Genomic DNA, 22,496 nt, shown 5'->3' with positions numbered 1-22,496 from the left:
GTTAGAGTGTGAGGGCTACCATCTCACTATTACCTCTCTCTCTCTCTCTCTCTCTCTCTCTCTCTCTCTCTCTCTCTCTCTCTCTCTCTCTCTCTCTCTCTCTCTCTCTCTCTCTCTTTCATTAAGGTATTGATTAAATTGTGAAATCGGGAGTGTGATGGATGCATGAATGACTTCTCTAGTCGCTCCCCTAGGCTTTGACAAGGACAATATCAAGGACCCCCTGTTACTCCCTTTTCCTCCCTTGTCCCTTCATCCCTAGGAAAACCAATCTGGGTAATTAGAGGAAAGAGTGTTGGAGACTTGTAGGAGAGCAAGGGGGTGAGGAGTGGCATGAAATCTGCTGCTATTGCACTTTCCCCCAGCCATTTACTCCCCCCCAACCCCAATACCCACACACACACACACACACACACACACACACACACACACACACACACACACACACACACACACACACACACCCCCACACACACACACACACACACACACACACACACACACACACACACACACACACACACACACACACACACACACACCCCCACACACACACCCCCACACACACACACACACACACACACACACACACACACACACACACACTTTTGTGTTGTCCACCTTTCAAACACCACTTTCTCCCTCTTCTCCCCCATCCCCTTCCTTCTCCTCACTTTCTAAATCCATCAGGCAGCAGTGAAGGGGAGAAATGCAGACTAGAGGGAAAATAGAGGGAAGAAAGAGCGAGGAGAGCGCGAATAAGGGAGGGGGAGGGGCGAAAATGAAAGTGGCTGCGAATTGACTGCATCAGCAAAACTCTGTGGCAGAGCATGAGCCCTTTTGGCTGGAAACCTGGAAACAGGAAGTTTAGAGAAGTTTGCCAGGACTTGTTTGACAGGACATCCGTTTGGCAAGATGGATCTATAATTGTGAGGCAGAGGATAGAGTTGTTCTCCCTAGACCAGACATGTGACCTTTGTGGGATCCCATGCTGCTGGAAAAAGAATCACATTGTCTTTTTCAATCTAGTCAGTGACATCATTGCATGGACATATTTCCAGTGGACACAGCTGAAGGGCTTTTTGGAAAGTAAAGCATACAGTGCGTTCCTCCTCAGCCAACGGGGGCAAACACTTCGAGGTATCATGAGGTAAACAGATGTCTAAGGACCCAGATGTGAGTGGAGAAGCAAAGGAGGAAAAGGTGTTCAGGTAGAGGCGGGAGCAGCGTGCGCGTCTGATGTTTGACTGGAAGCCTGACAAAATGGGCTGCTCCCTGCCAAGCCAGCGCCTGCCAAGCACAGGCAGAAACTGAAGAGGGGCTGGACCTCGCCATGCTGCTGCTGGGCGTTTTGAAAAGTTGCACATTCACGTGTACATGCACGCAAACACAAAGACAAACTCATGTGTAAACACATGGCCGCACTGCAGCCTCTAAGTGTGTGTCAGAATGTTTCCCAGGATGTTCTGGCTCCCACTAACCAAGCGAGGGATTCTGCTTGGCAAACTCCACCTCAGCGAGAGTCCAGCTGTCATGTTGACAAATGGACCTTGGAAGAGTGAGGAGGTGTGCGTGTATGTTTGTGGAGCCATGCATCCGTGTCTGTGGACTCACACCTGCGTATTTTTCACTCGAGCACGCGCATCATAAGGATGACACACAGATGGCTGGCGCGCACGTGGCTTTTTTGCTTTTTCAAAAAGCAGCTGGCCTGTCATTGCCCGATTGATACAGATCAGAAAATGGATCGGAGCCAGCCGAGGTCAGTCTCTGTGAACCTCTCTCTATTCCCGGAAGTCATCGTGAAAACACTGCCGAATATCTGGAAACCCACCAGCCGCCCCGGCCGCTTGGCTTTGACGTCGACTCCTCTTTTAAAGCGATGACAACGACTACATAGCAACCAGAACAAATCACCTTATATAAAGAAGCATTTTGCACGGCCTCAGATGAACCATAACCCTGTCTGTCCCCCTGTACACCGCAATGCCAGGCGCTGTGCAAAGAGCGATGCATCACTCTGGTTTTATGAACAATGTGGGATGTTAACGCTTTTATAGAGCGTTAGGAGGAAATGTTCTTTTCTCCCTTGAAAATGGAGAGCAAATAAAAATGTGTAAAGCAGCGTCGGGGAGTATTGGCCGGAGATGCTCGCAAGCGAGAAGCAATGAGAAACCTGAAAAGTTATAAAATACCAGCAACTTAAACTGGAGCTGTTTCATCTAAAGATGCTGTAAAGCATTTCATTGCACAGTGAGGAGTTTTATTACACACACGCACCGTGGTAATGTACGCTCGCTTGTACCAGATCTTAATGTGTGGTTGTCTGTACTCCTTCGTGTCTGTGTCTGTATGGTTAGGGGGTTTTACCAGCACACAAAAACACAATCACCCTATGACAGTATCCATTATACTTGCATGAAAAGATTCTGACTGAGGCCTTTCATTTTAAATGACAAAGTAAATAGGATCAGATTATTCTGGCGCAGGCCTCGATTTTGATTTTACCTCCAGGAAAGAAAGAGCCAAAGAGGAGGAAATGGGAAATACAAGCACATTAAGTGAGATTAGAATTTTACATCACATGACTTGCATCCAAAAGCGCCTTCAATTCAATTCCACGCCCAAGGACTTTTCCCCCTCGCAATTACTCTTTTTCTTTCATTTGCTCTAAATGCTGTTGCTTTGTGTTGAATCACATTTTAATCTGTTAGGTCTGTCTCTCGGGCAAACATCACTGAGCAGAGGTGGGAGGAAAGTATTACCTGATGGGACAACTGCCATGCCTGCATCTCTTTCTTCTTCTCTGCCTACATCCTTTCCTCTGTATCTACTTTTCTACTCTACGCTCATTCTGTCTGTCTGTCTGTCTGACTGCCAACCCGTCTGTCGACATGTCCTTCCTATTTGACCGACCTTCACATATCTCCAGCAATCACTGCCACCCTCAGTCCCCCCTGCTTCATCACTGGTCCCTGCCTCCCTGAGTCCCCCTCCGAATATCTCTCCTCCAATTTCACTGCACATTATTTTTTCATGTCTTGAGAGGAAAAGAGATTCTTGGCTCTCCTTCATCCTACTGATCCACAGGGTCGCCGAGGCCAACCTCCAGGGGACCAGACAGAAGCTGTTTGTTAAGCTGTTATTTATCTCCTTCATAAAGTCCTCCTCATCTCCTATTAAAGAGCCCAGAACTGTTGCCCTTGACTCACACATAACTCTTGTGTCTTTTGGTGAGATGATTTACTGTTTAATTTAACACCAACCGAACCCAGGAGGGAGCCCGCCTGGTGCTGCCTGATGTCATATCAGAGAGGAATGTGTTGGGGGAGGATTTGCGAACATGTGTGCGCGCTTATCTCAATTTGTGTGTGTGTGTGTGTGTGCATCTGTGCGGTCTGTGCCTGTATGAGTGAGTGGGTGGCTGAGGCAGTTTTTTGTGTTGTTGTTTGTTTTGTTACTGTAAAGCCTTAGTAGTAGCAGCTCTGGGCTGGGTGTGCGCAACAAGGCCACGGCTGGAAATCTATAAAAAATAAACCGTAGCTGAGAATGCCTGATGAACATGTTTCTTCACTTCACACCACTAATTTCAAAATAATGAGATATTAAAAGAGTGAAAATTACATTTCGGTCTCACTTCCCTGAACACAAGAGGAAACAAAGGGCAAATGCGCTTGACAAATATGAATGTTGTAACAATTTGTCTTTCTCGTCAATACCAGGAGATTGCAGGAGACTCCATTTCCTGAGGGTGATAAATGTAATTACATTGATCTCACTAATTTCATTAGAGGAAAGGAAATGAAGTTCATAAGGTATTTGTTATACGCCAAGACAAGACTACTTTATGAAGAGTGTGTGTGTGTGGGGGGGGTCTGGCTCTTAGGAAAATTATGGATCTTTGAGGGGAAACAAGAATCAGAACTAAGCACACAGATATGAGCTGATGAAGAATCCATAAATCTATCCCCTTCCTATTTCATGATTGCACTCGACCACCTCCTTGCGTGACATACTAAGGTGCTCACCTCTTCTCTTAGAGACCCGAGTCTCACGCTATTCAGAACATGGTTAAATTGCTTTTATGTTCAAATGTTTCATTAATGACTGGACTTGTCAAAAAAGACAGTGGTGAGCATGTTCCTCCATTACAAAGACTCCATTAGCAAGAGTAACAATGTAAAGCACTCTCAACTTCTTCTGCTGTTTTACTCCTGCCATCATAACTCAGGACCGGCTATCCAGATTCACCCTAGCTGTCACAAGAACAGACTTTTCTCTTACTCTCTTTTTTTTTTTTTTTTTTTACTAATAAATGGTCATATCTGAATACATCTCTTTTACGCTAGTGTGCCAAGGATGATGCACTTGTGCATGAATAGAACAGGTATTATCTGAGATTATGCTTTGAGCACAATGCAGCACATCTCAGTTTAGTGAGTTACCATGAATAGAATGTCATTAGTTTTGCAAGTATAGACCGGAATTGCATTGCTAGGCAACAGTCTGGGTCTATTGGTGACTTCAAATGGGGTTGTGTTTACCGTGTTCACAAGAAGAGTCCATATGAACGCTGACATCTTGTGGTAATAATGACCTTGTAAGTGGAAAGTTTCTGAAAGCTCAGAGTTAACGACTTGTGACGTGTTTGTTGACGTTATCAGAAATGGTGGAGGCCATGGAAGTTGATTTTTCGGTGCATAATAAGTTAATATAGTGTAATTTTAGTCGTGTATTGTTTATCTTTGTAATTTAATAATATGTGTGTGAATAAATGGTATATGTATCTTTTCGGACGCAGTGAGCTGCAATTCACATCGTCACTTCCTGAGACCCTCCTTGCCGGTTTGAGACGCGTAACCATGGTAACCCGTGCCAACCTCATGTGAACAAAACGATAATTTGTGAGAATCAAAAGTCTGAACAAATTTTAAAAACTATATTACACCTTGCAAAGGGAAATATTATTCTTTAACTTAAGTAAATTAAGTTTGTTATTGATGTTACAGAGCTAGCCGTCAACGTCTGTTATGAATGTTGTCGTCACTACCACGTTGCATTATGGGATATTTATGCTGCCGTATTGGCATACTGTAATATTTCACCAGAAATAGTATGCAATTCACATACTATTGGTTTCATACAAAGGTTTTGGACAAGCTAAAAATTCTCACATACTGTTTTAGCTACTAAATAGCATGATATATGGAATTTCAGATGCAACCATTCACATACACTGCAACAGGAAATGGGACACATTTGGAATGTTTACGTTCACAACTGTGAAATGGTCTAGTCATAAAACAAAGTACTAAAAAGATTTAAATTTTGATCTGACGGTGGTGCAACAGCAAAGGTTAAGGGATCACCAAAGTTATTACAATCCATCGTGAGGGTCTTGTCAAAGTCCATATCAAAATTCATGGCAATCCAGCCAATAGTTATAGATACATTTAACTAAAATCCCAAAATGTCAACTGCTGCTGGTGGCGCTAGAGCAAAAGTCAGGGGATCAGCCATAGACTGTATATAACAAGTGGACGTAGTCACCGTGACGTCACCCATTGATTTGTGGACTGCCGTTTTGAAGGCTTGAGCTGTTGCCATCTTGGTTTTTGGCTGTCTTGGTTATTTGAAACCAGAAGTGACACGAGAGGGTGGAGCTAACTACAACTGAATGCTGAATAACATATTTTTAGACGACCAAAAAGGTTATAATTAACTTCCATGAACTGAAAACACACTGTGAACGGGTTAGTTATAAAACAAAAACGCGGACAAGACCTGTCAATCACAAGGTAGCCACGTCCTAAAGCATAACCTGACTTATGGCCTATTTCACTTTAAATGGGACCATAATTTACTAAATGAACATCATTCTGTATTGAAGAAGACTTGAAACTAGCAATTGAGACCAGAAACTAGTGTTTACAATGTTTACTGAGGTAATAAATCAAGTGAGAAGTAGGCTCATTTTCTCATAGACTTCTATATAATCAGACTTAGACCAGAGGAGACGCCCCCTGCTGGCTATTAGAAAGAATGCAAGTTTAAGGCACATCCCCATTAGCTTCACTTTTCAGACTTGGAGTTGCCCACTGGGATCAGCAAGGTCAGTAGACTTCATTCTCTGGGGACCATGAATGACTGTATTAAATTTCATGGCAATCCATCCGATAGTTGTTGAGATATTTTAGTCCGGACCAAAATAATGGATCTACCGACCAACATTGCCACCCATAGAGCCGAGGTGCTAGCATGTCTTAAAAAAAAAAAGGGTTCAGTAAGTATCAAACTGCACATTTAGCCAAATGATTTGCAAAGTCTCCAAACAGGGGGTAGTTTGTGCTGGAAGAAAACTCGCAGCTGGGGTTAAGAAAGGAAATACCTCGTGTGAATTCTTCAGGAGGGGAAATCAAACAAAAAAGCCAAGAGTTTAAACTAGCCAAGATGTGTTACTGAGTAAAACAAAGAGCAAATGAGATGCTGACCCGACTGTTTGCGCTCTTCCCCCCAGAGTGGACCAAGGTCTCGCTTTCCTTTTTTCCTCCCTCTTCAAACTCTGCAAGAGGTCCGCCCATATCTGAAAGAAGTTTATTGTTTCTTTCTTTTCTTCCCCGGCCTGATTGAGTTTATGTAGTGTGTGAAGTGAACGTGTGTGTGTTGAAGTTGTTCGCCTGCCAAGTAAAAGGACCTTAGCGGTGCACAAGAACATCGAAAGAATAAAAGACGAAACATAGCCCCGAACAAAATATGCTTGAATACATATACAGCAGTGCACATCCTGTATGGTTCATGTGTTTGATAGACTTAGTGTGACCACACATTTCAGTGTTTTCACAGCCTGAATTTATTAAGCCCAGAAAATGAGTTCTGCGCCGTTCAACATTAGTAAAGCGTTCCATATGGGCGGCAATGCGGTTTCCTAGTGACCGAGCTCTGGATCGGACTGTGATCCTTAAATACTCGCATCCCTGCGTTTCACCATCCTGCGGTTTTCTCTGGTGGACTAAAAAAAAAAAAAAAACAAGATGGAATCCTGTTTTTCTGGCTTAGTTTTTTCCTCTCTTTGTTCAGGGATAAAGCAGAAATGCGACCAAACAAAACCCCCAAACAATGAGCATATACAAAGGCAACAACGTGGCACATGCGCTTTACTGATCCTTTGTTTGCTGACTGTGTAGGACAAGTCATTTCTCTCTGCTTGTGTATGCACGGGTATGTTTATTTGTGATTGGGTGTGTGTGCTTGTGAGCGTATACGTCTCAGTAGGAAGGAGTAGAAAAGGATGAAGTGGGCAGACTGGAGCGGTGTAGTGCTGGTGTTGGCCGGGTGGTGGGTGACTCGAGGGACGAGGCCGCGAACAGCAGTTCTCCGGGAAGTCTATCAGACCTAAACACAAACACAGACGCGCCTCTAATCCTGGTCTAGCCCTACATTCCCTTTCTCGTTCCTTTCTTTTTCTCGTGTTCTCTATCAAACCCACCCGTCTTTGTCCCCTCCTCCAATGCAATCAGCTCCAGCTCACTTGTACAGTATGTTGCTTTTTGTTCCTCCTTTCCTTTCAGTTTTTGTTTCTTTTTTTGTCTGTCTCTCTGGTGTTTTTGTTGTTGCCGTGTCTGTCAGTGAAGCGGAGCTGTCATTAATCACTGGTAAACGTACGCAGACACCTCGGGAGGGGGGGGGGTTCTTTCATTCTGTTCAGAAAATGCTTTTCTCAACGCGCTCCGCGGAGAGAGAAGTAGAAACTGGAGCACAGGTGTTGCAGCGGGTACAGTAAACACAACCAGATGCACCGCAACACACATCAAATCAGATACAAATGTCGGCATTTTGCATACTGTTTAACATTCAGGCTGCTTTTTATTAGACATATTTTCTAAAGCTATAAATGCCTACAATAAATTACTGGGATAAACGACTTGTCGATAACATTGCAGGATATCAAACAAACCTCTTTCTCTTCATACAGTCAATAAAGGGCTTAAGACAAGTACCCATTTATTTGGCTTATTGCTCTCGCAGCTGCTGTTTCTCTCTATGGTATTGCTGTCAATATAATGTCCTGTGATTACTGACGGATGCAGCCACACTTAATCGGAATATCTGGCTTCTCTGTCTCAAGGACAGCCGGCAGACAACGAAGACAGACATAAAAGAAGAATTTTCTTCCAAGGAAATAATATCCAATAAGACATTTTTGCATCTCTTATTCCAGCTCTCAAAATAAATGTCCTTTCTCTCTCTGTCTGTTAGAGAAACATTAAGATATTACCCAGAGCAGAGGAGCTTTAGAAGTGAATTGACAACAGGTTTCTTAGAAAAGAAGAGAGGTTGAAAAGAAGATCATAAACTTTGGAACAACCTTCCCCATTTCATCATATCTGCTGAATCTGTGGTTAGTGTTAAGCGGCTGCTGACAATTCATTTCTATAGGTTTTATTTTGTGTGCTTTTGTAACGGTTTTAAAAAGTGTTATATGAATAAAATGACTATTATAAAAGAAGAGAAAAGACTGAGAACAAGGACAAAAGTGATGCAATGGGTGAACAAGAAGAAGAAAAGAGATGGTGAGAAAAGATGTCTAGATACACCTCAGCCAGTAAAGGAAAGCTACGTATAACTAGCAATGCTGTGACTAAGTCACATTTTCTGCTTGTTAGTCTTAACAGAATTGTTTGACATTATAAAAATGCTCGTTCACTGTCTTGTGGAGAGCTGGTTGAAAAGATCAATACCACTGTCATATCTGTCCATTACAGTGCTCGAAGTGGAAAAAAGTGCCAGTACTACTCTTATTCACATGTTGGCGTGTGTATCGGCCGGTATCAGCAATCTCTTGCAACTTATTCCTATTTATTCATTATTTCTTTAAGCATGTTATACTGTGTCAGTCATAATCAGTTGTTAATTTATTGCTATATTATTGTACGTGGGCGATGCATCTCCTATAGTACACCTATACTACTCGAATTATATTCCCACTGCAACATTATAGGGTTAAGGAGGTGTGTTTGTACATTTACCCATAGTGTTCATAGTTAAAGTGCTTTCCTGTGCTATTTGTCGCCCCTATAGTAGGGTGTCCTTCAGGTTTTAGGAGCAGTGTCCCAGTCAAGATGCTCATACATATTATCCAGCAGGATAAAGAGACATATTCTGAATTTCAACAGTGAATAAAAGATCCTAGGAGATATTGGGTTTGGGGGTCCTACCCCAAGACAATTGGAAGGTTTTTGATTTAGAACTATGCAATTTTAAATAATTTTGGACCATTATTATAACCAATTAAATTATTATTTTATTATTTTACACATATCAAAGCATTCGTATAAACATTTAATTCTTCTGGAAATGTTTGCCCTGTAAAATCATATTCTAAAAATAGAGCAGATTAAGAAAACGTTTAAATAATGTTTCATGAATTATATTTGTTCACAAATAAAAAAAAAAGTTATGACGAACAGTTCACCAATTATTAAAAAAAAAACATGAACATTTTATTGATTAATTACAGCACCCTCGTTCTCAACCCCCTTTGCCCGTGCTGTCCGTTGGCTCGTCCAGATACTCCCCACAAAGTTTTTATGTTCATGCGGCTTATGAGGCGCGGCACAAGTTAGTAAGTTAGTTACGCTGTATCTAAACTTCTGTATTTACTCCTAATGCTAGGCTAGTCGTCTTTGGCTGTAGCTTCATATTAATGGACAGATATGACGGGGCATCAATTTTCTCATCCAACTGTGGGCGATTTACCGAATAAGCATATTTCACAAAACTTCAAACTAATTCTTTAAAATGGTAATGCTTATAAATATAAAGTGTTATCTGTGTTAATAGTCAGATACAGTGTTTAAAATCTTCTCTTTTCAATTTGGTACCATGACCCTCACCTACACTAACAACTCTGACTGGCCAAAACAACGTCGGTCTCTCACTCCGCCCGTTATTATCTCACAAACGAGTGTCAGCAAACAGTCCAATAAAAAAGGCATTTTACTGGACAACCGTTTATTTATACCCCGTCTTGCTCCTTGGCTAAATTGTTGTTTCATCGGGGTTTTGTCCATTTTTCTGCTGACGGCTGTTCTAATAGAGGGTTAAGGGAGTTGGGTGGTGGTGGTGGTGTGGGGGTGTTACGTTGAATCTTTATTTACCCGAGCAGAAGAAATCGATGCCTCTCTGCCGTAGGAGAGGTGTGTGGATCAATGGAAGGTTTCAAAAAGCCTCTGTGAAAAATCAATGTCCCTTACATGCTATTGATGGCTGTTTGGCCGCAGAAGAAAGAGAACGACAAAGAACACCCGTTTATTGTGAAAAATTACTCCCCCCTCTCGCTTTGTTTTAGTCTTTCTGGATATTTCCCTCTCTTTGTTTTCTCTAGCACGGCCTTGTGTTTCTGTTTCCTCAACAAGGCTCTCTTTGAAAGACTTTCAGTTTGTCTTTTTTTTTTTTTAAAGTTATGCACCACTCATACCGATCTATTGTAAGCAGACTTTTTACTTTTACTTGAGTAGATTTTTAGAGAATTTTTTTTTTTTTATTACTTTACTCCTACTACTACTTATTCCTTTTACTCCGTCAAATATGGATACATTCATTGGGTTACTTTTATTAATTCACCGTTTAATGCATTTATGCACATTGGCGGTCTGCTGATGACAGGTCTGCTGGCCCTCTGTTATCATACCGCAGCCATTAACCATTTAACTAGTCATGTTGACCTTGTATATCTCTAGCAGATAGATGGCACAGCATTTTATCATAAACTGACCATAAATACAGGTGTATGTTCATTTCTTTACCTTCATCTGAGGAAGACTATCTGTGGTGGAAATGAGGTCAGCCATATCCTCATGAATAAAAAAAGAGGGCCTGTATTTTCTCCTTTTTCTTTGACTTATGAAGTTACTCGCTACTCAAGTCCTTTTTTTTGGGTGGACACTTTTGACACTCAAATAGGTTTTTTGATGACTACTTTTACTTCTACTTGAGTACAGCTTTTTTATCATGCACAGCAGCTGGATTATCGCGATGTCACGAGATCACGCGAGAATTGCGGGATCGCATATCACAAAAAAATCCATCTTATCAGGCTTCAAGTAATGCGTTTTGTGTCCGGCAAGCCAGAGCACGGACCAATCAGCATCCAGTGAGGAGCTACTGGCAGCTATGGGCGTGGTTTAGGTGTGTGTGCTGCGACACAGAGAGGCGACTGTTCATTCTAAACAACAATGGCGGCTCCTGAAGAACGGCACTGAAGGCAATGTTTTCGCTCTTCTCCTGATTGGCTTTGGCAACAGTTTGATTGACAGATGGCTCATCCACTCGCCTGCCACGTATTTTTTGAAAGTGCCTGCCCTTTCCTAAGCAGCTTTCAACGACAGCTTCTCAGATGGTTCTGTGTAACAAACCATCTGGCAGGTCAGGTTATACAGTTTTTGGCTACTCTACCCACCTCTGGCTGTAAGGAAGCACAGCACGGCTGTCCATCATCTGGGAGGACAAAAACGAGGGGAAATCTGTGATGCTAATACCCGGCTACATTCAGTACAACTCTGTGACACGAGAGAGGGTGATAAGGTCTAATATTATGCCACAGAGTTACAGCATGCGAGCACTACTTGATGTACAGTGGAAGGATGAAGCAATTATTTCAGCGCTGCTATTAATAAAAAGCAGTCAATAACATCTCGTTGAGCTCTGACACCGTCTTGGCTTTAGAGAGCAGCGGGAGTAAAGTTCTGCCAAGACTTTACCTATAAGCAGTCAACATTTCCCTCGAGCCATGTCAGGCTGTGAGCTCAGAGGCCAGTCAGAAGGGCCTCTGTCCTGACATCTGCCCAATCCTGTGCCGGCCTGATCAAAGTGACAGTGCTGCAGACCTGCGGAGATACAGGTGAGGGCTGCTGTCACCCCGCCTGTCCAACTGACGGCAACTTGGTCAGGGCAGGGAGAAAAGCGGCGGGATGGTGGGGAAGGCCGCTGCCTGCATGTCACTCAGTGCTGCGCTGGATGACAGAACAGCCCATTAGGAAAGGGACTGACTTCACAGGCCATTAGGGGAGGCATCACACAGCCACAGCACACAGAGCACTGAGTAATGGCACAGTTGGGAGAGAGACAGGAGAGGAGACAGAAAGACCGCAAGATCTGTTGCAACATATTCCAAATTAAACAAGAAAATTGTGATTAACACATTAAATGTCAGAGGAAGAAAAACGATTTTTGCTTGGATTATTTGAGTGAGTTTTGACTGAGAGAAATAGAAAGAGATGCAAACAAGCCTAAATTCTCAAGAGGAGGACTAAAGAGGTTACAAAAGTGGACTAAACGCATAAACAATCAGTATGGCAAAATCATTCCCATGCCATCCACACCCCAGAGCCGTCTCCTTGTTAAAATCTCTAGTTCTCAGTATGGCCCTGCCTGCCCTCCAGTCATCATTAACGAGAGAGACGGGAGCCCGAGAGCCCAGCGGAGGCATCAACACGCATCACTTCTCCTCGGCTCTGAACGCTCCACTCTCAGCAATCCACCAGCCCCTGACGGACTTATTTACTGCACAAAGTGGATTGTGTTTGGCTGCACACTATACTTCCAAATGTTCCTTTGATACCCTCTCTCTCTCTTTCTCCCTTCCCCGTCCCCCCCCCTCTGTCTCTCTCTGGTTCGGACCAGCTCACGGAAACAAATAGCAGAACTGTCTGACCAGTTTATGACTGGTGCAGCACTACTGAAGGGGCGCGGCGGGCGGAGATGAGAGGGCCACACTGTGCCAGGCCGATGGGACACACTCCAACTCCAAAACAAAGACTTACAAAACTCTCCCCTCTTTGACTTGATATTTTTGTTTCGCTGTGAAAAAAAAAAAAAGTTTCCTTCAAGCAGCTCCCCAGGCTTTTCCCTGGGGATTGGATAAAACCCGGTAGAAAAACAAAGAGCAGAAACAAAGGGAAAGAAATGCCTCTTTTGCACAATTTAAGACCCAAAAGAGATAAACTGTGAGAGTTTTGTAAACAGTGAGGAGAAGCTGATGGCTACTGTAGATATCCCAAATAAAGACAGAAGGAGAGAGGGTGCCGGGAATGAAGCAGCGGTCTCCTGGAATGATGCTTTTTGATGCATTACAGCGCGCACCGCGAGCTCAGAGTCTAGAGCTTTGCTATGAGAGAGACAAACTGCGCGTTCTGTTGTGACAGAATGTCTGAATTTTAAGCACTCGGCAGCTCGAGCCTTTTCGCACAACAACACATTTACACAAACATTTATTTATTCATGTTTCTCTTTCTCTCAGACAGGCGTGTACAGGCTCGACCTCCAACCCTCGCCATGTTGTGTTTATATTTTGCACTTATCAAAACTAGCAGTTTTTGCATGAATCTAATTTGCAGTGATGGGAGTCTGTTGTTGTTGCCACATTCAAATCTGGAATGCTAAATGAGGACAGGTTTACTGAATAATGATTAGGCACCAACAGCTGAAGTGTTACTATTTCTATATTCCTGCTTCTTAAGACGTGGATGCAGTTTATTGTTCGTGTCGTTACCTCTGATTCATCTAAGTTTAAACCCCTCATGTCCTTACTGGGGCAGAGGGGATGAACTACTGTCCTGCTCTTTGGGGCTGGGGAATAACAGCTTTTCATACTTTCTCCTTATATCTCACAGGGGAGCCAGAGTTATGGCTTCAGTAAAGATTCTGTGACAAATTGTATTGTTATAAAGGAGCTGTAAAAATAGTACTGAACTTCGGGCAACCTTTCTGAAATGGCCTGATAAAGGAAAAGAAAGGAGGGGAAATAATCATTCGTTTCACTGTGAACCCAATGGACCTCACACTGTGGGAGAGTTTAGCTGCTTTGGAGCCTGCCCTACGTCTGAGGGGAAAACCTCTCAGGGCAGTGAGGGCTCTTTAAATACATTAAGATTTTGTGGCTATAATTACACCACATAATCATCTGTGAGGATGTGGAGAACAAACCCAGCTAACGTATTTGTGTTCTTTATCACCGTCCATCACACACCCCCAATCAGCCGCAAAGCGCCCTCAAGAAATCCCAGCTGTAAACTCAGAACAAATCAGTGACGCGGCACATCAAATCTGTCACTTACGCTGACGAGCATCTGAGGGAACGGGCCTCGAGAATTTTCCGCCACGTTGATTGGTGGGATCACCCAGTCCCTCTTCTGCCGCCGTAGACCCTTGGAGCTGTTCAGGCCGGACCCTGAGAACATGATGACAGGAGGTGGTGCTTGGGACGCCTCCTTCCTCTCTTTTCTCTCAGCGACTTTCCCCTCTTCCTCTGTGACCTTTAAGACAAACACAAGGCTTTATTTAGGAGGCTGGATGTGCTGTTAATGATAACAGTAACTGATGTGATGCCCGAGTCGTTTCTGTCTCAAAGAAGAAACTCACGGGACAACAAGAAAAACATTGCAGTTTTGTTAATCAGGTTAAACAGATATGTTTAAAATCTTTGTGACCTGTTAAAGGTCCCATATTATAAAAAAGTGCGATTTTCATGTTTTTTTATTATAAAGCAGGCCTAAGTCCTATATAAATACTGTGAAAGTATCGAAACACTCAATCCACAGGTAAATACACACAGCCCGTATTCAGAAACTCTGCATTTGAAACAAGCTGTTAGGATTTCTGCCCATTCGTGATGTCACAAATATACAATATGTAGACACAATTTTAAATGTAAACATTCTAAATGTGTCCCAGTTTATTCCTGGTTGCAGTGTATGTGAATGTCATCAGCTGACAGGAAGTATACATGGACCCAAGCTGTTGTCTAGCAACGCAATTCTGTTGCAATTCCGTCAAAATGCGCTAAAAACAGAGCATTTAAGACAGAGGGTAAATACAGGTATATTCAAGCAGACAGCATGAGGAAAATAAAGTTTTTTTTTAACATTACAGCATGAAAACATGTTCTAGTAAAAACACAAAATACAAGTATGAACCTGAAAATTAGCATGATATGGGACCTTTAAATCCTGCGAATTCCTTTGCCACTGTGTTAGTGAATAAGTTGTTCCAGATGATAGGTTTAACTAACTACCATCATAAACACAGGATAAGGATGCTCAAGACTGTTTTTTGTGTTGTTTGTTCACTGCTGGTGTAGAGGTGCATAATTCAGGGAACTCAGATACCAGTAAAATTGGCTCCTGCCTCATTTTCCATGTTGTGGTTTCTATGGTTGCCTTAGTGGCAGGTTGGAAAAGAAGAAGCCTTTCTGTTTGTGTTCAAAACGTGACGTTTCATTCAGTTTTACAACATGTTAGAACGTGTTGCTTTTAAGTTTCACTTTGACAACGTAGTAGGCCCCTAATGACACACATGTATGGTGCTTATAGCGACTGATAACGCCTATTTAATAGCCTGATAACAGTTGAATCAGGTGGTTTAGACAACATAGAAAAACCTCAACCATCATCATTTCAGATGGCACAGGTTGCTGTCTGAAAGTATTACTCTAAGTACAAGTAAATGTGTTATAACAATAGTCTCCATCACGAGAGTCTTCCTTTCGACACTGTGGTGCTACGTGTGCATCTATTATTTGTGTCTGTAACCCGCAGCAATTCTGTCATCACTATAACTGAAGAGAATGTGTGATGTTGCTATGGAAACAAAGTGCTATGGATCCACTCACACACTAATTCACACTTTCATGCATTCATTCACTCGCTCACTCGATGGCTCAATCACTGACTCAATAAATCACTTGTTCGCTAGCAGTTAGTCCTTCTTCTTCTAATTGGCGATTAGGAAGCTTGGCAAACAGAACAAGGATCATTCTCACACCTCCATGCTCTAATACTCCTCAGACACTCTGTATGTACAGAAGTGTATAGCATACTATCAGAGCAAAAACATCAAGTGTGAACACTTTACATTTTTAGAAATATGATGCTGGGCCTTTGTGACACCTTCATAAAGGAAAACCCACTGGAATCCTCACATGGCTGAATTCTTTAACGGAACAACTGCAAATTTAATTTGTCAAATGCCACATCATGATGCATCAAACTTGCTCTGAATTTTGAGCACGAGCAGATAACCAGCAGATGTTTTTCAATAACCCATCATATTCTTAAGGAAAAAAAAGAAGATATTGCATCTTGTACTATGTGTTTGGATTCAGTTGACTTCTTTCTCTTTATCCACGTTTTGGCTCTCATAAAGTCGGATGATAAACTCCTAATAAATCCCCATAAAAAAAAAAGCCTGAAATAATAACAACAAAAAAGGAAGACAGAAAAAGAAAAAAAAGGATGCTGTAACAAAAGCAGACTTTAAATGAATGTATTTATTAAATAGACTATTTATTGTGTGTAATGACGCTGAATAGAAGAATAGGAGATTTTCAAAATTGGCCCGAGAGCTGAACAAAAGGCATATAATTGATGTTTTAATTATTTTACCATATTAGTTGAAGCTACACGGCAATTAGGGAATTCATTACAGTGAGAAAACATAAACTAAATGGAAATTACAAGCTTACATGCTCTCTTAGCAAACCAGACATAAACATATCATCTGTTTTACTAATCTACACAATTCCTTTCCTATTTACCACTTTGACTGTTTGCTCATGTAAGTTGTTAACTGTGATATTTCCAAAAGCATAAAATATAATATCTGTAGTGTTTCATATAAGCAACACAAACAATGTATTAAATGATGTCTGTTAAACATCCTAGTTCATTTTATTCATGCATCAACACACACATATTAAGGTTCTATGAATCCTTTCCTGAGGGTTTGTAAGTGCGTGTGCATATATGTGGAAGAGACCATAAACTATTCACTTTGTCAACACCGGGTATAAAAAGCCTATTAACTCATACAGTATTCTCCCATCATACATTTCCCTCACAGGCTCCCTGCAGGCAGAGAGAAATGACCACCACAAACCTGTCTTTTTGAAGGATGCTCAAATAAGGAACTTGAAAGGAGCCCATTTCCAATCTCCTCATGAGCATTAACTCACCCGTGAGTCAGAAGATCTACATCAAATGCTGAAGCTATAAGACATATCACCCATCTAAATTAATGCCCTCATGTGGAAATGCTGCAAAACACATGAAGGTGAACTGCAGAGATTCTGCTCCCTCACAAATGCTTCCAGAGTGGATAGAAGCAATCACAAGTCATTGAAAATACAGTAAGAGACCTTTAATTGTGCACCACAGGGCTAGTTAAGGCACCGGAGCGTAGATAATCAATTTGCTTCTAAATGCAAGTACATTACACATATCAGTATGTCTATGTCAAGGTTACTGTACACAGGCTCCACTATCTCAAGGCTTAACCACCACATGCTTGGTGTCTCAGGGGCCCTAGTAAGCGAGCTGTATATAAGTGATCTAAAGGTCAGATTAAATTGGCAATCTGGAGAGTTGTTCTACAGTAAGTTTACCAACATATCTCAGGGTTACAAGCCAACGCACACATGTCAAGAATTCAGTCAAGAACATCATCGCTGAAGCTCTGCCTCAGTTGCGCTCTCTGTCTCAATCACGTTCCCCTGAGCTATCCCTTGCTCCTGTGCTCCCCCCCCTGCCCTTCTCTTGCAGTGTTATTGTTTTTCTCAGTCTCTCCTCCCAGTCAGCGGGTCTTGACAGCTTGTCTCAATAATGGTGATTCCTCGAACACTGAGCTGCGTCAGGCCGATGGTGCACCAGCAGGTAAAACAGCAGCACAGGAGCTTCACCTACCAAAGACTCCTAACACCATGCCCCAACAAATGTCATTCATTCAACCGTTATTTATAAAGGGTGGTCCGATGATAGCAGTTGTTGCGCATGGGTGCTCTGTGAACCAGTGGGCTATCTACCTCTGGCTCTGTGAAGGGAAGCCAACACGGAAGTGCCTTAAACTTGCATTCTTTCTAATAGCCAGCAGAGGGCGACGACTCTGGTTGCAAAAAGAAGTCTGATTGTATAGAAGTCTATGAGAAAATGACCCTACTTCTCACTTGATTTATTACCTCAGTAAACATTGTAAACGTGAGTTTATGGTCTCAAACACTAGTTTCAAGTCTTCTTCAATACAGCATGATGTTCATTTAGTAAATTATGGTCCCATTTAGAGTCAAATAGACCATAAAGTAGGGTATGCTTTAGGGCGTGGCTACCTTGTGATTGACAGGTCGCTACCATGGAGCTGTCCGGTCTGGGAGTTGTCTGTGTTTCGGTCTTACAACTTTAACCCTTTCACAGTGTGTTTTCAGTTCATGAAAGTTAATTATAACATTTTTGGTCGCCTAAAAATATCTTATTCAGCGTTCAGTTGTGTTTATCTCCACCCATTTGTGTCACTTCTGGTTCATTCTGGCCAAAATGGCAAACTTACAGTGACTACGTTCTTATGTACAATCTATGTTGTGAACACAGGTCTATAAAAGCAAAACTCAAACATTTAGACACATTAAGAGTGTATGAAACTGCATATGAAATATGAGAATAAAATGTAAAAAAGGTTAAAAAGGGTATCAAACCAGCTTTAAATAAAATGTGCACCTAACGGGATCCCCACAGGTAAAAAAAAAGTGTCTAAAAGGTAAAGATATTAATAGATATTAATTTATGGGTAAGGCTATGAAGAAATGAGATGCAGTCGAGCCTGCTGGGTCTGCTGTTTGCATCTTTTTATTTTCATCTTTGCCAGTAAAACTTTAGTAATCACAAATATAGTGATTAGGCGAGACATCTGTTTAGCCTTGAGGCTTCTTTCCTTGTTGGCCAAGGGAGTGTGTAGCCCATGTATTTCATTATGCGTCTAGTTGTGGGTCTTACGTTAAGGCCGGGAAATGATTTATAGTTAAATGTAACTGCGAGTAAACTACTTGTTTTTTTTTAATGAAATGCTGGATAAGGGTAGCGGCCAAACTGAAGACTCTAGCAGCCCTGATGTAACTGTGCACACCAACAGTACTGTGTTATAGAAAGAGAATAGGTGGTGATGCAAGACGGGGTACGGGGGAAAAAAAATAAACAATTGGAAACCACTCTCCAGAGATGATAGAGAAAACTGTTCATTTTCATTACAGTAAAGAAAACAGTGCAGGCAGAGAGTGAGGAATATACCGTATGTGTGTGTGTGTGTGTATGTGGGTGGGAGGGTGTTCATGTCAAGAGTGTAAGAAAAATCTGGTCTCATGAATTCGGGAGCATAAGAGAAAGAGGTTCAATCACCATACATTTACATAATAAGAGGGTGGTGTTTTTAATACCTCTTCCATTTTTTTTCATTTTATATTACTTCTGTGCAATATGTAGCCTTACAGTTCCTCCCCCAGCAGTTGACATTTGAGAATAAAAATAAAATACAACACAGGAGCAGGCTACAGTGTTGGAAGATGGCAAATGGCTTCTGGCACATATTGAAAGTTTCGGGGTCCTGTACAATGCAGTCTATAAAAAGTGTTTTCTCTTTATCTCTCTCTGTTTGTTCTCGCCTGGTCAACGTCCCTCAGAGGTTTGGCTTGTATCTGCCAGCAGAAACAATGCTTTCAAGGCTGACTTCATTAGATGGACGCCCAGGAGAAAAGCTTTTAAGGCTGCTTTAAAGGAAATGTGTCAAGCAACCTGGCATATGGTGCGTACGTGTTTGTGTGGGTGGGTAGGGGTGTGGGGTGGGGAGGGATATGGGCTAAGGTGTCATGTTTAGTTTCATCAACCAGGCGCTACATTTCAGACATCATGTACTATGCAATCCAGGGCACTCTCAGCAACAGTACAGAAGGAGAGGTGGTTACACAGGTAAAGGAATGAGGTATTAAGCTGAAAGAAAGACAGGATTTGCTGCTCTATCTGGGCATTACAGGTGGAAAAATCTTGATTCTAAAAGCCTTTACACACTGGGGGCATGACGAATAAACGAATACTTGCCTGCGAATATTATACTGTAAGTCTAGGGCTTTAATTGTGAATGGTAAGAATGGAAGAAGTGGATCTGGTCTGCGCTGCCTTTGTCATGCTTGAAAGGAGTTATAGAGTTTCCCGTCTTGCTTCGGACTGCGGAGTCTCCGTGTTGTTTCATAAATATAGGCGCAACTAAACCAGTTCCGCAAAAACAGAAAATTGATTTGTTGACTTTGTTCTGAAAAAAAGCAAAAAGAAAGCACACTTTTCACTGCGTAATATTCACGTTCTTTGTGAAAGTATTCATGACAAAAAACACCCTTAAATAATAAAATATATTGACGTGCGAATTAACTGCACAAAAAAAAACCCTGCTGGTGTGTAGCGACCTTCATGCCTACAAAATTTTTACTCTCAAATGTTTGTAATTTGAAGTATTATAATTTTTTTGGCCTCTTGGGCGCAGCAAAAACAAGCTGTAAACAACAATGACATATTATTACCTTTTAAGGTGATAAGTTATCTATTTACAAGGGCTGTCACGCATTTGTCATTTGTAACGCAAATTTGTTTTAACGCCACTAATTTCTTTAACACATTAATGCAACTTGCATCAGTTTCGAGGCTAGAGTGAATATACAGGTATCATATGAAACTAAAAAAACTAAAGAATCCATTGGTACCAGCCATGTCATACTAGCTTGTCGTGAAGGAAGCTAAATAACGCTCGAAACTCACCCTAAATTTTGGTGAGGAAAAATGGTCACTTTCAAAGGGGTCCCTTGACCTCTGACCTCAAGATATGTGAATGAAAATGGGTTCTATGGGTACCAACGAGTCTCCCCTTTAAAGACATGCCCACTTTATGATAATCACATGCAGTTTTGGGCAAGTCATAGTCAAGTCAGCACACTGACACGCTGACAGCTGTTGTTGCCTGTTGGGCTGCAGTTTGCCATGTTAGGATTTGAGCATATTTTTTTATGCTAAATGCAGTACCTGTGAGGGTTTCTGGACAATATTTATCATTGTTTTGTACAGACGTTTGCACAAAGCAAGCATATTTACCCACTCTCATGTTGATAAGAGCATTAAATACTTGACAAATCTCCTTATGAACATAAAAAAATGTGTCATTAATATGCGATTAATCGCAATTAAATCTTTTAAGCGATTGACAGCCCTACTATTTACACGTTGAGTATACATGAAGCAACCAGAGCATGCATTCGGTCATGTCATGCACACTTCATGAATGCAGCATTCAATCTCCTTTTAGCTCTGCTTTGGTCTCCACCAACTCCTGAGGGAAATATCTGGCCCTTTAGTTGCTAAATGCACTACTGTGTTCAACCAGCTAGTTGCTGTTCCATTTGGGGTGTTAGTGGGGTTTTTGTGCTGTATGAAAGTGGCTTAAGGGAGTTAAAACCCCTGAAACAGACGAAAACTTGATCATACTCACAAGCCTGAGCAGCTTGCTCTCATGCTCACGGCCCAAAAAGCACCACTACTCTAGCCTCCTCCTCTTGTACTGTGTTGGCAGTCCGTATAAGAGACAGACTATAGCCATCCAAACACACATGTTACCATATTGCATGTTCGCTGTACTGTGTGACAAGTTCACTGAAACATGCACATGATCCTTTGCATTCGGTCCATATTCAGGAGACCAGACCAACGTCTGCCAAGCGCAACATGCTTGTGTGCACAAACAGGGTTTGTCAGCAGAGCGGGATGAGACAGATGTGAGCTGGATCTGGACAAATGTATTCTTTTTCTTCAGAGAGAGGGAGGCTTAGTGGGGTTGACTGCAGGGGATCGTTGCCCCACATCCCACCAGTGGGATGTGGGGAGGCAGAGGTGGGGCGAAACATGTTTGGGATGGAATGAGGGGGATGAGGAGAAGGGTAGTCAAAAGCAGATGTGGCCCCCCTCCCCTCCCCTTGCCTAAATAAGTCATGCTCCAGATCCTTTTATCTACACGTGCTAACAGGTACTAGTGAGTTCCCCGAGGATAGATGTAGAAAGAAAAAGATAGAGAGAATAAAAAAAAACCAGAGAAAGAGACAGAGAGTTAGAGAAAGGGCTGTGCCCATCACTGCTGCAAAACGCTTAAGCGGGCTTTTCTCTAGCCAAGGTGTAATTCTGATCAAAACCCTGCAGCTCTGATTCACTCCTTCTTATTCATACTCACACAGAAAGAGAGAAAGTACAGGAAGGTGATGAAATTGATTAAAAAAACAGGTTAAGCGGAGATGTCAGCACATTTATTCAAGCTATTATGAAAGTTGAAGGATAAGGAGAAGCAGCAAACTATCAGGAGTTATACATACATAAACCTCTGCATGTATGAGAGCATTGGTGAGATAAAAGAAAGCATTCTGTATAATGGGACATTGGCAGAGGTAGTGATGATACTAAGACAAGAGGGTAGTATCAAGGATACAACCACAAGAAAATAAATAAAATATAATAAAGAAATGAATAGAGCAAACCATTAAAAAAAACAAAAACATAAAGAAACATCCAATATACAAAACACTTTGGAGACTATAACATTCATACTGTGTGCTACTAACATGGGGAAGTCAGGATTCGACCAGGAGGTGCAGG

The 22,496-nt window shown here is 42.0% G+C and overlaps 1 protein-coding gene across 2 annotated transcripts in view; it reads right to left on the bottom strand.

Annotated features, from left to right (window-relative positions):
• The window catches only part of LOC141772623 (cadherin-4-like), a 275,458-nt gene that overhangs the window by 55,239 nt on the left and 197,723 nt on the right, over positions 1-22,496 (bottom strand). For both annotated transcript variants that reach the window (XM_074643816.1, XM_074643814.1), the window contains one exon: positions 14,115-14,312. In XM_074643816.1, coding sequence (XP_074499917.1) covers positions 14,115-14,312 — 198 coding nt within the window. The remainder of the gene's footprint in view (positions 1-14,114; positions 14,313-22,496) is intronic.

This window comes from Sebastes fasciatus, chromosome 8 (assembly GCF_043250625.1).
Source record: "Sebastes fasciatus isolate fSebFas1 chromosome 8, fSebFas1.pri, whole genome shotgun sequence".
Lineage (NCBI taxonomy): Eukaryota > Metazoa > Chordata > Actinopteri > Perciformes > Sebastidae > Sebastes > Sebastes fasciatus.
The sequence above is the reverse complement of the archived record's forward strand: the minus strand, read 5'-3'. Positions and strand labels throughout refer to the sequence as shown.